General features: G+C 34.8%; 1 protein-coding gene across 2 annotated transcripts; it reads left to right on the forward strand.

Moving 5' to 3' along the window:
- The first annotated feature begins 1142 nt into the window (after positions 1–1142).
- Positions 1143–14938, forward strand: LOC139482072 (uncharacterized). Of its 2 annotated transcripts, none has more exons than XR_011654764.1 (2): positions 1143–1192; positions 3059–3762. XR_011654764.1 is itself a non-coding variant. In XM_071265719.1 (2 exons), exon 2 carries the CDS (start codon positions 13186–13188, stop codon positions 14824–14826), a length of 1641 nt encoding a protein of 546 aa, XP_071121820.1. In that variant the 5' UTR covers positions 1155–1192; positions 13182–13185; the 3' UTR covers positions 14827–14938. The 2 variants fall into 2 exon arrangements, 1 of the variants encoding a protein (XP_071121820.1); XM_071265719.1 differs by lacking the exon at positions 3059–3762 and adding an exon at positions 13182–14938 and having other exon boundaries at positions 1155–1192.
- Positions 14939–17114: the final 2176 nt, after the last annotated feature.

The raw sequence follows: 17114 nt of genomic DNA on the forward strand, positions 1-17114 counted from the left end.
AAAAAAGAGGTGTGACTCTTGCAGTCTTAGATATGAAGTTATGTTTACTTTAAGCTGGGGTCACACATTCACGATTTTTACTGCCGTCCTTGGCAGGACCATTCCCGATTAAAATTTATTAAAAGTCTGATCAAGATCCTGTGAATCGTGGATGGAAATTCAAACTTTAATTAAAATTTGTAAAAAAAAAATATTTAATCACGACAACAATCAGATATTGTTCAGGAAGCGTCGATATTCAACCGTTTCCAAGCGAATTTATCCAGATAATCCCGTTCTAAATCCGCTTCTAATCCATTTGTATCTTTCGCCAGGTAAAATTCGACCGGTTCAGTCACGACTGCGTCCCGATTCTACCGAATGTAATCCGACAGAGATCAGATAGTGACAAGACAGTGAACTGACGCTGACGGAAGTTATCTGTTCGAAAACTGATTGCATACTCGGGATGATCAGGTACTGTCGGAACGTAATCCTATCACGGTCCGCTCGCTCTATCGCATTGCAAACGGCTTTGTCTGGTCTCAGTCGTATTGTATTCTGTAATTGTCGGGACTCTGGCGTGGGTATCATTGACGAATTTAGAATTTATAACGGGACTGTTTCGGAACGGTTTCGGCAAAAACGGTTCGCAATCGACAAGATCTGGGTCCAATCTGGACTCAATCGGCAGAAAAACAGCAATGAAAAATTTCTCAAGATCATTCCCGTTCCACAGGACACCGTCCCGAATACACAGAACATTGTTAGGAATTCGATCCGATACAGCAGAATCTGTCACGGCATAGGCACGATTGTAATCCGACTAGACAAAATCGGCTGAGTTTCCCCGAATGTTACGGGATGCACCTAACTGTCGGGGTGCTTTGCCGAACTATTCGGACCCTTCCCGACCAGTAGGAATCTGTTACGAACTAAAACGACTGCGTTCAGACAATAATAGGACATTCCAGATAATTGAGGATACTAATCCGACTTTTTCACTTTTCGTGTCGTATCGCTGTCTGATCTCAAACGGGAGCAATAATCGGCAATGTGTGAACCCCGCATTAATCAGTTCATCATTCATTGTAAGAGATATTTTTAAAATCTAATAATTGTGTACCTTTAAATACTACATTTTACTAGTACATATATCGATCGCACCTTGACTGCACAGGTGTAAAGCTTCCTGGTAGCCATTTTGTTGAAGGTATTATTTCTGCTGGTTAATATTCAATATTCTTCAAATTGAACGTCAATTCAAGTCTTGAAAATGACAATGATGCACACATTTAAGAATTTAATGCTAATTTTTGTAATTTTTTTTATTTTAAAAGAGTTGACTGAAGTATATTTTGTATGAATGGCGAAAGCGCTTCATTCTAAAAGTATCCATGAAAGTTCAATTGAAGTAAATGTAAGCAGTTATATATAGGAAGCCGTATTGTCGTCAACTATTAGGAAACCCATTATCTTATTGTCGTCTATAACAGGCACTGCATTGAAATGTATTAAGCTGGGGTCACACATTCACGATTTTTACTACCGTCCTCGACAGGACCATTCACGATTAAAATTTATCAAAAGTCTGATCAAGATCCTGTGAATCGTGGATGGAAATTCAAACTTAAATCAAAATTTGTAAACAAAAATAATTTGATCACGACAACAATCAGATAGTGTTCAGGAAGCGACGATATTCAACCGTTTCTAAGCGAATTAGTACCGATAATCCCGTTCTGAAGCCGCTTAAGCTTCTAACCCGATTTGTATTTTTCGCCAGGTAAAATTCGACAGAGTATGTCACGACTTCGTCCCGACTCTACCGAACGTTATCCGACAGAGATCAGACAGTGACCAGACAGTGAACCGACGCTGACGGTAGATACCCGTTAGAAAACTGTCGGCATATTCGGGATGATCAGGTACTGACGGAACGTAATCCTATCACGGTCCGCTCTATCGTATTGTATTCTGTAATTATCGGGACTCTGACATGGGTATCATTGATTAATTTCGTATTAATAACGGGACTGTTTCGGAACGGTTTCGGCAAAAAACGGTTCGCAATCGACAAGATCTGGATGCAATCTGGACTCAATCGGCAGAAAAACAACTATGAAAAATTACTCCAGATCATTCCCGTTCCACAAGACACCGTCCAGAATACACAAGACAATGTTCGGAATTCGATCCGATACAGCAGAATCTGTCACGACATAGCCACGAGTGTAATCCGACTAGACAACATCGGCTGAGTTGTCCCGAATATTATGGGACGCACCTAACCGTCGGGGTGCTTTGCCGAACTATTCGGACCCTTCCCGACCCGTAAGAATCTGTTACGAACTAAAACGACTGTGTTCAGACAATGATAGGACATTCCAGATAATTGAGGATACTAATCCGACTTTTTCACTTTTCGTGTCATATTGCTGTCTGATCTCAAACGGGAGCAATAATTGGCAATGTGTGAACCCCGCATTACACAATTTAAACAATAAAAACTCACGGCCTAATTTATAACTAAACAATTTATGAAAAACATAAACGGATGCCATAAACCTACGATAACCACTAAACCACCGGTCCCTGACTTAGGACAGGTATATATACATATTTTGACGGGATGAAACATGTCTGTTAGCGCTGTTAAACAGTGTGTAACAGCACAACATAAGAACAAACTAAAAAATCATTTGCCATTGGCTCATCTTAAAATATATGTTTGAGGCACAAAACCTAGTAGAATAAAAACAATAGCACAGAGCACCGCAAAACAGTTCCTTTTACTGAAGGAGTGTACAAAGCCAATATCCACTATTAATTAATTTTTAACGTTCTCCCGGACTAAACTATCAAGCAATACCAATCCGTGGTTTAAGTTTAAAGACGTTAAAAAGTCTAAGAAACGCCTGACTTTGTGCCACTATTCGATGTGTGCCATGTCACCGTGAGGAAGGCTGTACTTAAATTGGAAAACTTTAAAAAACCAAACATGTGACTTGCATAAAGAGTCGTTTGATTGACAGATATACCACACAATAGCACAATTTTTTAATTATTTTTATTTTAGAAATATGGCAGCCAAATATTGCGAACCTTGCACTGCACGTGGTAAGACTCCCACAGCCTATCAATGGTGTACCGAATGTGAAGAAGCGCTGTGTTCCGAATGTACAGAAGCTCACAAAGTTCAAAAAATGTCCCGAAGTCACCATTTGGTTGACATAGGTAAAATACCGAACACAATTAATTTATCGTATAATTGTTCAAAACATCAAAATGTGCCTTTTGATTATTTTTGTGTTGATCATGATGTTATTTGTTGTAAGGAATGTTTGCCAAAAGATCACCGTGTATGTAAGAACGTTACATCAATTGATAAAGCATCAAAGAGTTCTAAGCAGTCACAGTCATTCCTTGATTACGAAGAGCAGTTGAGCTTTATTTCAGAAGCATTAGAAAAATTGAAAAAAAATCGGAGGGACAATAGTAGTCGATTAGAACTAGAAGAAACTAAAATTCGAAAAGAAATAGCGAAAGCAAAAGAAAATGTCATCAAACGCTTGGAATTTTTAGAAAAGTCGCTTCTGAAAAAGCTAACCGAATTGAAGGACAAAGATATAACTGGTATGAAACATCAGGAGAAAGATATAGGTGAATTGGTAACATCAACAAAAGACCAAAAGGAAGCGTTAGATTTTATAAAAGACCATGGTTCTGACAAACAAGCATTTATTTCAATTCATTCATCCAAACCTATCCTTGATGACATTGAAAACAAAATTAAACATCTGACAGAATTGTTTGTAGAAACCAGTCTAATGTTCGTCGAAAGTGTATCAAAAGACAATTTAACGGATCTTGGGTCAATAGAAATAAAGGAAACACCTTGCTCCGTTTCAATGGTTCCATATAAGCAGCGGCAATCTCAAGTTCTAGTCCTTTCGAAGCGCCATATTACTTCTTTCACACATCTCTACGATATCGATATGAATGAAAAGTTAAATGCAGTAACTGGTATCACAGTATCGGACAATAACACATTGATTGTTTGCGATGCTGGTACCACAAAAGTTTATTTCTGTGATGAAAACGATACCTACCAATCATCTATCAACTCCCCATATCAACTGTGGGATATAGCATCTTTACCAGGAACAACCACTGCTGTTATGTCTTGTCAATATACACCGTACATACAGTTGATAGATATAGATAGACAGCAAATAGTAAAGCAGGTAGAAATAAAACAAGGTGGATGTTGGGGTGTTGCTGCAACAAAAAAGAACATATTTATCGGATCTAAAGGGAAAATACATGTTCTAGAGTTACGTGGAAATTTTGTTAGAACAATACAATTGAAAAACGTAGATCATTACGTTTGTTTCATTCCCGTTTGCTCAAAAGGAAACATCTGTTATTCAACCAACAATGAAGTCAAATGCATTACGTCAGCTGGAGAACCTGTTTTCTCTTATACTTCTCCCGATCTTTCTTATGCACGAGCTATTTAAATTGATGATGCCGGCAACATATATGTCATTGGACACAATTCACAAAGTATTCATAAACTGACGTGTTCTGGAACCTTATTAGCCATCTTGTTGAAAGATAATTTGTCCAAACCTCTTGCATTCTGTTTCAGTAAGGATCTCTCTAAATGTTACATTGCAAATGAGAGTGGATTAAAAGTCTCAGTCTTCAAGACTGAGTAACATTATAATGAGTTGGGAATATATGTATTTTTTATTTGTTAATACATTGCATTAACAGCATGTTTTTGTTGAATGGAAAACATTATGCTTGATGAAACACATACTATATTTGATTTCAAGTTTTAGAGCTATTGAATTATTGTTATTTGTGATTTAACAAGATGAGATACGACAGTCGTTTTCAATTCGTTTGATGTATTTTCATTAATAGCTTTTAATTTTGCCATTAGTGTGAATGACTTTCCGTTTTGGATTTTTTTTTACAATTTGATATTTTTGTTATTTTAGTTACTAATACATAGAGTCGAAAGTTTTAGTAATTTCGTGTACAGTTTCTATCTCATTGACATACATATCTCATATCCCATTTCATTAGATCTTACCAGCGAAGCCGAAAAGGACTGCAGACGACCATTATATATCTGTTTTTTTGTATGTCCTTTATGTAAGCCTTCCGCAGTTTCTGTAATGTTTGTTTATTTGTTTGATAATGAGTAATAGTTTTGAAATTTTTCGAAAAGCATTAGATAAATGAATGAACATCGACAGGAGGAGAGCAATCGAATAGAACAAGAAAAAAAAAATTTGGGAAAACAAAAGAAACTTTCATCAAATGTTTGTAATCTTATGTAATGCGGGGTTCACACATTACCGATTATTGCTCCCGTTTGAGATCAGACAGCAATACGATATGAAAAGTGAAAAAGTCGGATTGGTATCCTCAATTATCTGGAATGTCCTATCATTGTCTGAACGCATTCGTTTTCGTTCGTAACAGATTCCTACGGATTGGGAAGGGTTCGAATAGTTCGGCAAAGCATCCCGACAGTTAGGTGCGTACCGTTACATTCGGGCAACTCAGCCGATTTTGTCTAATCGGATTACAATCGTGGCTATCTCGTGACAGATTCTGCTGTATCGGATCGAATTCCGAACAATGTCTTGTGTATTCTGGACGGTGTCCTGTGAAACGGGAATGATCCGGAGTAATTTTTCATAGCTGTTTTTCTGCCGATTGAGTCCAGATTGCATCCAGATCTTGTCGATTGCGAACCGTTTTTTGCCGAAACCGTTCCGAAACAGTCCCGTTATTAATACGAAATTCGTCAACGATACCCACGTCAGAGTCCCGACAACTACAGAATACAATACGACTGAGAGCAGACAAAGCCGTTTGCAATGCGATAGAGCGGACCGTGATAGGATTACGTTCCGACAGTACCTGATCATCATGAATATGCCGACAGTTTTCGAACAAATAACTTCCGTCAGCGTCGGTTCACAGTCTGGTCACTGTCTGATCTCAGTCGGATTACATTCGGTAGAGTCGGGACGCAGTCGTGACAGACTCGGTCGAATTTTACCTGGCGAAAAATACAAATCGGATTAGAAGCGGATTCAGAACGGGATTATCGGGACTTATTCGCTTAGAAACGGTTGAATATCGGTGCTTCCTGAACACTATCTGATTGTTGTCGTGATCAAATTATTTGTTTTACAAATTTTAATTTAAGTTTGAATTTCCATCCACGATTCACAGGATCTTGATCAGACTTTTAATAAATTTTAATCGGGAATGGTCCTGTAAAGAACGGTAGTAAAAATCGTGAATGTGTGACCCCAGCTTAAAGTCGTCGCTTCTTGAACAACTACACTGTATCCGAATTGAAAGGACAAAAATATCTGGTATAACACAACAAGGGAAAAATATAGGTAACTTGGTAACATCAACAAAAGCCTAAAAGGAAACGTTCGATTTTATAAGAGATAATGGTTCAGAGAAACAAGTATGTGTTTTAATTCATTCATGCAAATCAATCTTAAATGAAATTGAAAACAAAGTGAACCAGCTGACAGAATCGTTTGTAGATACAAGTCTTATTTTTGTCGGAAGGATATCAAAAGACTATTGAACGGATATTGGGTTAAAAGAATTGAAGGAAACGCCTTGTTCAGTTTCAATGGTCCCTTACAAACAGCTGCAGTCACAGGTTCCAGTTGTTTCCAAGGGAAAGATTACCTCCGTAACTTATCTAAACGACATCGACAGGAAAGGAGAAAGATTGAAGACAGTATCCGGCATGACTATATCGGACAATAACAAATTGATTTTCTGTGATATAAATACGAGCAAAATTTATTTTTATGATGAAAACAGTACCTACCTATCATCTATCAGCTCTCCACATCCACCGTGGGATATAGCAGCAATACCAGGAACAACCATTGCTGTTATGTCTTGTAAATGTAGGGCGTACTTACAGTTCATCGATATCGATATGCACAAAATTTCGAAGCAGATGAAAGTGAACCAAAGTGAAAGTTATGGTGTTGATGCAACAAAAGATAACATCTATGTCGGATCTAAAGGAAAGATACATGTCCTAGACGTCCGTGGAAATTTCGAGAGAACAATGAATGTAAAAAAGGCAGATTGTTACATTGACTTCATAGCCGTTTGCTCAAATTGAAACCTTTGTTATTCAACCATCAATGAAGTCTACTGTATAACGGCAGAGGGAAACCCTGTTTTTTTTTATACCTCTCCTGACCTAGTTCAATCACGAGATATTCAAGTAGACGATGAAGATGACATATACGTCCTCGGACGTGATCCACGAACCATTGACATTTTCACGTCTTCTGGAATCTAAGTAGACATTTTATCGACCGATTCTTTATCGGAACCTCTTTCATTCTGTCACAACAAGAAACTATCAAAAGTTTACATTTCAAATAATCGCGGAGAAACAATATCAGTTTTCAAGGCAAAAAAGTAACATTTTAAATTTATTTGAACACTAGTTTTTGCATGTGTTGCATAGAATGCACATAAAATTAGGTTGTTGGTTAAAAGTTTATTTGATAAAACATACACAAGTTATTTCATTTCAAGTTTCCTAGGTATTGCAGTATTATAATTTGTGATGTTTTGTGCTTCCTTGTTACACATTTTGTTTTTTTAGTTACTAAGATTGTAAAACAATGTTGCTTGTTGTACCCTTATTTTTTGCAATTGCATGTGTTATATCTGTTTGTTAAGTTCACGCATCGTTGTCAATATACTGGAATTTGATGAGACTGTCTTATAAGTTTAGGTAGTTATAATACCAGGTTTAAACATCCATTTGCTACATTAGAAAATTCTTGTACCGAATCGGGAATATGACAGTTGTTATCCATTTGTTTGATGTGTTTGAGTTTTTGATTTTGCCATTTGATTAAGGACTTTTCGTTTTGAATTTTCATTGGAGTTCATTTATTTTGTGATGTTACGTTTTATATACATGTATATATTCATATATATATGAGTCTGAAAGATTGTGTAACAATACCGATAAATAGATGGAAAACAAAACACAAAGAAGTGTTGAATATCATTGCACAAAAATGGAAAAACTGAACACATGATATAAATTATACAAAAATTGCAAATATTTCGGCTCAACAAATGGCCTTCTTCGGTGACAAAAGTTTTAACAATAATAATATGTAATGTATAAGGTGGAAACATAGATCAGTTATAATACAGGTTAGTTTTGGTCGATTGATTTTAATCCAAAATCCTGGATATAATAATATAAACACTAGACTGTAAATTTAATTATTTTTTTCTAATGATTCCATCTGGATGGAGTACACCCAGTGTTTTTATCCAATACTTCTCCCGATTTTCTCTTTGCCTATTTTGCCATGTACAATCCTGTTCGATCACAAGGATCTTCATGTGATCAAAATCATGATCTGGTAACCTGAAGTGTTGGCTGACAAGAATATAAGATTTTTTTGTGAGGTAACTCCTGTGACCATTAAGGTGTTTGTGAAATGGCTGCATAGAATTACCAACATATTGGAGACCACATCTAGGACACTCAAGGACGTAAATTACGTTTGAGCTTTTGCAGTTGACATTGCAGAAGATCTTGTATGTCTTTTCGGTGGTCTTACTGTGAAATGTTGATGAATGCTGCAATTGGTTGCAACATTTGCAGCGCTCATCTCCACAAGGCTGGCAATTACCTACAGTATGGTTAGGTTTGGAAAAGTCAGCACGGACTAGTATATTTCTCAGGCTATTAGGTTGTTGGAAGGCAATCATGGGATTCTAAGGTGGTGCTTTTGCTTGGTTTAGGGACACAGTTGCATCCATCCCCAGAAGCAGTCTGATAACTTACAAAGATAAAGAGAAAAGTAAAAGAACCCCATGTGTGCTAACCTACCAGCCATGCCTGAGAAATAGTTTCAAGACCACTCGTGATCATTGGACAGCAATCGAGAAACATTCGAAGTTGTCCAAAATCTTTCCTGAGGAAACTATTAAGTTTGACAGAAAACACATTTTAGTTTATTTTTGTTAGTAGGTAATGCGGTATCATTATTTGTGATTATTTATTTATCAAGAGTCGAATGTCTTTTATGTATTGTAGTCTACGGTTTCTGTCCCATTTACGGATATACCACATTCCATTTTATGACACCTTGATAAGAATGACTAATATCATAACTGTTTTTATAATATTAAAACATATACATTTTAAATTGACCACTATTCTAATTTCTAATTCCCCCTCCCAAAATCATTAAATTTAATACATCTACATGTATTTTTCTCTCCACCACCAATCACTGTCCCTTCTATTATAGCCATCTGCTACGAGATGAAATATCACTTCACCCTTTTATAGGAAGTTAACTTGTTCCGGCTGTTGACGAAGTGTTCATGTTCAAGGGTCATGGTCTATTTATACAAAATGTCGTCGACCGGGTCTGGAGCTAAATGTTATTTCGCTGAGTACGACTCCCACAGGTTATTTTTTTTATTTTTATATCATTGAAATTTTGAATATATCTATATAATTATGTTTTCACAGCAAACTCAAAGATGTCTTGTTATGAAAGGAGTTTCTGTTTCAATGACTAGAAGTATCTATCAAAGTAGATATTGAAGGTGGCATTGGAGTCATCAAATAAAAGAACTGGCGTATATAATGAAGGTGTAGCTTCCAAAAGTTATCTCTCCTTTAAAGTGAGGTCCAGTTTTATACTTTGTCCTATTCACTAGAGCAGAAGATATTAAACCAGAAATAGGTTCATTAATAATGATTCAAGTCATATTTGGTGTATAAGTCGTAGATTCTAGTATATGAAAAATATATCAACGGGAACACTTAATAAGAGAGTTTAAAAAAAATATACCCAGAGCACTTAAACAAGAAGGTTACAAATATATGGTTTGATAGAATCACATGGAACCCCAGAAGATTATTACTGCAACAACTTGGTTGAAGAAGTCATGATAACCATCTTATTAAAAATCAGCTAGGACACTCTTTACATTCTGGTATGAAATTGGAGAATATAAGAAATGAATCGCAATGTATTGCTACATCCATTGTATCGTCCCACAGTGGGTATAGCTCCTGCGCAATATAGATAGTAGGTTTGAATCACAATATCTACCTTATAAGTAGTAATTACAGCTTTACTTTACATCCATTTTAAAAGCCAGTGGAGTCGTTGAGTTCAGGTCGAGAAAAAATAAGAGCTTATATTTATTTTGTTGTTTATTCAAGACGTATTAAAAACAATTTTTTGTCATATTGTATTGATCAACTTGATGGAATAAACACGTGAAATATAACTAACAAAGGTTAAGCCTAAAGCCGTTTGACAAGAAAATATAAAAGCAAACTAGGGACTATAAAACATTGAGCAATAAAGGGGAGTAATTCCCAATCTAATCAACGCATATATCTCTGATTTTGTTATGCTCATATAAGAAGCGCGCGACTTCGGATATATAAATGTTCATATACTAGTAATTACAAACCGACTAATCTGCGTCTGATACAAATCATGCACAATTTATCCAAGGCAGCGCAGGAAAAGACTCACTGAAACATACAAAAAGCAGAGGCGGAACCATCCATTTAAAAAAGGGTTGGGGTGGGTCCAACCCCAGGATAAGGGGGAGAGGGTCCACCTATATATATCCCCATTCAAATCCATTGATCGTCCAAGAAAGGGGGACCCAACTCTTAAATCCCTCTCCCCTGGATCCGCCATTGAAAAGTCATCTTTATTAAGTATATTAATGCATATTATGTCTATACCTGGATGATACTCATATTTGATGATATTCGTCAAACAAAGCGGAATAACTCAGATCTATATTGGTAAAAGTTATATTAGTTATGTTGCTAGGATTGTTGTCCAATTCTCTTTGTTACTTAAAAATCAGATCGACAAAAAATAAATCAAAAATGAAAATTAGATAATGAGTACCTCTATGATATTCAATCTGTATAGAAGAGCAAAATAGTAAGGTTGTAATAGTTATGATGGGTTTTGATGTAAAATCATGTAAATTAACACGGAATATAATAGCTGTTTATGATAACATATATTGTCAATTGTATTCATTAAAATTAAAGGAATAATGCATGAGATATAACTAACACTGGTATTGTTAAGCCATTTGACCAGAAACCAAAAGAACAAATCAGGGACCAGAAAAACAGTTAACATAAGGGGGAGTAAGATCTCTGTTTTGTTATGCTCATATGATTGATCTGAATTATTAACCGAATAAAGCGATTCCGTGTTCACAATCTCTGTGTTCAATAAAACAGATAAAAATATTGATAGTAAAGAAGGTAATACTATGTTTTTTTTTATTAAGTTCATAATTCTTCGTAAGGGACATTTTCAAATTATAATACTAGTTTACCTTTAAATACTACACTATACTAGTACATGCATTTGTATATCGATCGCACCTTGATAACACAGGTGTAAAGCTTCCCGGTAGCCATTTTGTTGAAGGTATTTACTTCTTCTAGTTAATTCAATATTCTTCACATTGAACGTCAATTCAAGTCTTACAAAATGACAATGATGCATTCACTTATGAATTGAATGCTTAATTTTGTAAATTTATTAATAGTAAAAGCGTTTATCGAAGCATATTTTGTATGAATGACGAATGCGCTTCATTCTAAAAATACCCATGAAAGTTCAAATGAAGTAAGTGTAAGTAATTATAGGAAGCCGTTCTGTCGTCAACTATCCGGACATCCAATATCTTATCATCGTCTTTAAAAGGCACCGCAATTAAAAGTATAAAACAATTTAAACAATTAAAGCTCTCGGTCTGATTTATAAATACAAATTACGGAATAAACAAATGAATGACATAAACCTACGACAACCATGTACTGAACTACCGGCTCCTAACTTGGTACAGGCAAATATATATTTTGGCGGAATGAAACATTTCTGTAAGCGCTCAACCCTCTCTCAAAATGAGACAGTGGTGTAACAGCACAACACAAGAACAAACTATAAAAATTAGTTGCCATTGACTCATCTTAAAAAAAATGTTTGAGGCACAAAACCAAATAGAATATAAACAATAGGCACAGAACAACAATTCCTTTTACTAAAGGATTGTACAAAGCCAATACCCACTATAAATAAATTACGTTCTCCCGGACTAAACTATCAATCAATACCAGTCCATGAATGAAGTGTGAAGACGTTTAAAACACCTAAGAAACGAAACGACCTTGTGCCACTATTCGGTGTGTGCCAAGGCACCGTGATGAAGGCAGTACTTAAATTTGAAAACTAAAAAAAAACATTTGACTTGCATTAAGAGATGTTTAATTGACACATATATCATATTTTTTTTTAAATTTATTTGTACTCCCATTAACCAATCACGTTATTGGTGTGAGCGGCTTATTTCCTTTTCCTTGTCGCTCGTTTTGTGAATTGTCGGCGTTTATATAAAAAATAAGCCGATTTTGCTTGATTCATTTTGAAACAACAATTAACAAGTTGGCATAGAACAAAGATGTCATTAACTGAAGGTCACCATACAACATTCAACAATGAAAAACACGTATCATATTGTAATCTATAAACTGTCAAATAAAACAGCCATTTAAATGTTGAAGCTATCAAAAAAGAAAAACGATGGATTCATTTATATTCAAACATCAACGGAAAACATATAAAGCAGATCTCTATCAATTGAACCACAAAAACAATATTTGTAATATAATGAAATCATATTTGTTATCCAAACAATAATATCATCTCTATCTCACAGACAAACTGTAGTTGAACAAGTTCGTGTCCTATAAACTACCGCCAAGTATTATGAAACTTAAATAAATTTGAACACTCTGTGCTTTGAGACAGTTGAATTCGTCTCAACTCAACCATTAAAGCGCATTAAAGGCAATTTCGTCTCAAAAACCCTATCAACACATTCAATAGAGCAGGAACGTTCCATATGAACAAAAAAATCTTTATATGTAAAATTTAGTATCAACTTCTTTAGAAATCAGTTGAAAAAAGTAACCATATTATGGTCATTTTATATGAGGATGACACGCGTTTTTATAAAGATAAATCCCTTAAGAATTTAATATTCACAATAGCACATTTTTAAAATTATTTTAATTTTAGAAATATGGCAGCCAAATATTGCGAACCCTGCACTGCACGTGGAAGGACTCCATCAGCCTTTCAATGGTGTGCCGAATGTGAAGAAGCACTGTGTTCCGAATGTACAGAAGCTCACAAAGTTCAAAAAATGTCTCGAAGTCACCATTTGGTTGAGATAGGTAAAATACCAAACAAAATTGATTTATCCCATAATTGTTCAGAGCATCAACATTTACTTTTTGATTATTTTTGTGTTGATCATGATGTTATTTGCTGTAAGGAATGTTTGCCAAAAGATCATCGAGCTTGCAAAAACATATCATCAATCGATATAGCATCAAAACGTTTTAAAAAATCACAGTCATTCCTTGATTTTGAAGAACAATTGCACTTTATTTTAGAAACATTAGAAAAAATGAAAAAAAATCGGAAAGAAAATAGTAGTCGATTAGAACTAGAAGAAACTAAAATTCGGAAAGAAATAGCGAAAGCAAAAGAAAATTTCATCAAACGCTTGGAATCTTTAGAAAAGTCGCTTCTGAAACAACTAACCGAATTGAACAACAAAGATATGACTGTTATTAAACATCATGAGAAAAATATAGGTGAATTGGTAACATCAACAAAAGCCCAAAAGGAAGCCTTAGAATTTGTAAGAGATCATTGTTCTGAGAAACAAGCATTTGTTTCAATTCATTCATCTAAACCAATCTTAGATGACATTGAAAACAAAGTGAAACAGCTGACAGAATCGTTTGTAGACACCAGCCTAAAGTTTATAGAAAAGCATTCGAAAGAATATTTAACGGATATCGGTTCAATAGAATTGAAGGAAACTCCTAGTTCAGTTTCAACTGTCCCTTACAAGCAGAGGCAGTCACAGGTTCCAATCGTTCTGAAGCAAAGCATCAACTCGCTCACCTATCTCTATGACATCGACATGAAAGGAGAAGAGTTGAATGGAGTAACTGGTATCACGATATCGGACAATAACACATTGATTATATGCGATGTTGGTACCAAAAAAGTTTTGTTTTGTGATAAGAATGATGCATACCAATCATATATCAACTCTACATATCAACCTTGGGATATAGCAGCAATACCAGGAACAACCACTGCTGTTATGTCTTGTAACTATACACCTTATATACAGTTGATCGATATAGATAGTCAGCAAATATTAAAGCAGGTAGAAGTGAAACAAGGTGAATGTTTGGGTGTCGCTGCAACAAAAGAAAACATATATATTGGATCTACAGGGAAAATATATGTCCTAGACTTACGTGGAAATTTCGTTAGAACAATACAATTGAAAAACCGTGATCTTTACGTTAATTACATTCGCGTTTGCTCAAATGGAAACGTTTGTTATTCATATAAACATGAAGTCCGATGCATTACGTCAGTTGGAGAACCTGTTTTCTCTTATACTTCTCCCGATCTTCGGGATGCACGAGCTATTCAAATTGATGATGCTGACAATTTATTCGTTCTTGGACGGGATTCACAAAACATTCATATTCTCACATCTTCTGGAACCTTAGTCGACATTTTATCACCAAATAGTTTGTACAAACCTCTTGCATTTTATTACAAGAAACTATCAAAAGTTTACATTTCAAATAATTACGGTAGAACAATATCAGTATTCAAGACGAACTAGTAGTGATGTCAACGGTTAACCATGGGAAGGACCGAACATCTAATTCCAAAAACGCTAACCGTTTATCGGACTTTTTTTAATAGATTTGAAATAAATGTGTATTGAAATCATTTAATATTTTGTTCTGTTTAAACATTATTGTCGTGGTAATTAATTTGACAGTTCAATTGTCCAGTAAATTGATTGCTATTGTTAATAAAAAAAAATCATAAAATCATTTGGATATGAGAATAATTTTCTATATCAGCCCGGGGAAGATCTTAAGTAAATATAATTAGTATACATGTTTTTTTAAACAGTAACTTTAAATCAGAAATCCTAATAAGTTAAGCGATTTGCTTCATTATTTTTCTTCTTTCTTATATTGCGTAGAGCTACATCTAAATGAGCAAATTTCACCATGCAAGCTTTTAAACATGCTTTAATTATAAAGCCAACTAAAAATTTGTGAATGCAAATGATCGTGAATTAGTGAATACTTGATGGTACGAGTAACAGGCATCATTTAAAATTGAAACACTCCACAGAATTTTCTCAAACATAAACAGAAAATGAAAGAATCATCAGTTTCAAACATTTTCAATTCGAGGAGATCCAGAAGGTGTTTTTTTTTAATCTGAATTCATAACACACGATATAGTAGGTACGGTGTATTGGAATAAAGAAAAGTAAAAATTAGCTAGAAATCCTCACAGACAAGCCTTATAATACTAAATGACAAACTTCAATTCATCGTGTTATAAGAAAGGTACATTTGTAGGGTAAGCCGTCAAATATCAACGTAGACAACCTGATAACCGATTAATCGGCTGAACGATTATCCGAGTAACCGGTTAGGCAAAACTGTGCGATTTGACAATATAAAAAAGTAATACTTTGAATTAGTTTTGAACATTATTCTTTTAACTAAACTACAAGATATATTTTTTAAAAAGGTAAATCGTGATTCTTGATGGGAAAACCCAATTGATTCATTTGAAATTTTGTAGGCATATAATATCAATAATTTCAAATGTTTTATTTATAAAAAGTCAAATGTTTAAAAGCTATCTGTGTGTATGGTACACTTATTATTGATGTATAACCCACATTTCATTGCATTAGTCCGTGCCGGCGAAGCTGAAATGGACCGAAGAAGGACACTTCTTCCATTTGCTTCAAACAGTTTTAGTACTTTTTATGACTATTGGTTTGCTATTTTGCGGTTTTCTGTAAAATTCTTCAATTCATATCTTTAGAAGAAACTATGGGAATTATACAGTAGACATAAGCGATGGATCATGTTTCAGATGCCAATACCTCCACACAAAAGAAAAATGAAAAAAAACAAACAAAAAAATGCATTAAAAACCAAAATGGTAACTAGAAGTCAACATCAGGTATTCAATAATAATGTACGTTCAATATCGAAAGCTTCAAAGCAAAATACAGTGCAGTACAGCTAAATTTGATATACAGTTTTCTATTGACAAATTTGAGTTGGAGGTTATTGACCTAGGTTGCAAAGTTATAATGCGTACTAGTTGATGTTCAGGTGGAAAAACCAACTTGGTCTAGAAGAGGCAAGTCTGATAAAATATCTAAATTAAGTCTTAATGATGAACTGTACGAATCTTAAACAAATAATGAAAATAGGATGATTATAAAATGTTATGCCAGGATAAGAATTTGTTATAATTTATGAAATGTTGTGTAAACGTTGCTCTCCATAACGCGGCAGTTAACCAGATGTTTATTAAATCTGGGATTGACAGCCCACAAGTACAAAATCGAATGACAATAAACATTCATTGGATTCACGCGAGACGCCTTCTGTATGCATCTTTATCGATATTTTACGAAACTTCCCTTTGATCTTACGGACTAATAATTTCCGTTCTCAGTGGAGTCAAGTGATATGAAAAATTATCGCTAGAAACTAAGGGAGCACGTGGCGTTGCTTATGAAATTGACATGAAATTGACAACGGTCGTCATAGGTAAAATAGCGATAAACAGATTATCATTGGTCATCTCAACTAGACTGCCTTTCTCACTTTCGATAAAGGATAAAACCTTCAATAAAGGACAGTTTTGGGATCAAGTCAAACAACCAAATCACATAAACACTTATACAAACATCCACACAAACACACTTTACATAATAAAAAACAAATTAATACATTGTTGGCTAAAATAACAGCTTTAACTGAATGGTTAAAGGAACAAATACACTGTGTCACGGATATCTCATCTCACGAAACATGTTTGAGAATTATTTGTCCGGAATTCTGAACATGCCAATTAATT

This window comes from Mytilus edulis, chromosome 7 (assembly GCF_963676685.1).
Source record: "Mytilus edulis chromosome 7, xbMytEdul2.2, whole genome shotgun sequence".
Classification (NCBI taxonomy): domain Eukaryota; kingdom Metazoa; phylum Mollusca; class Bivalvia; order Mytilida; family Mytilidae; genus Mytilus; species Mytilus edulis.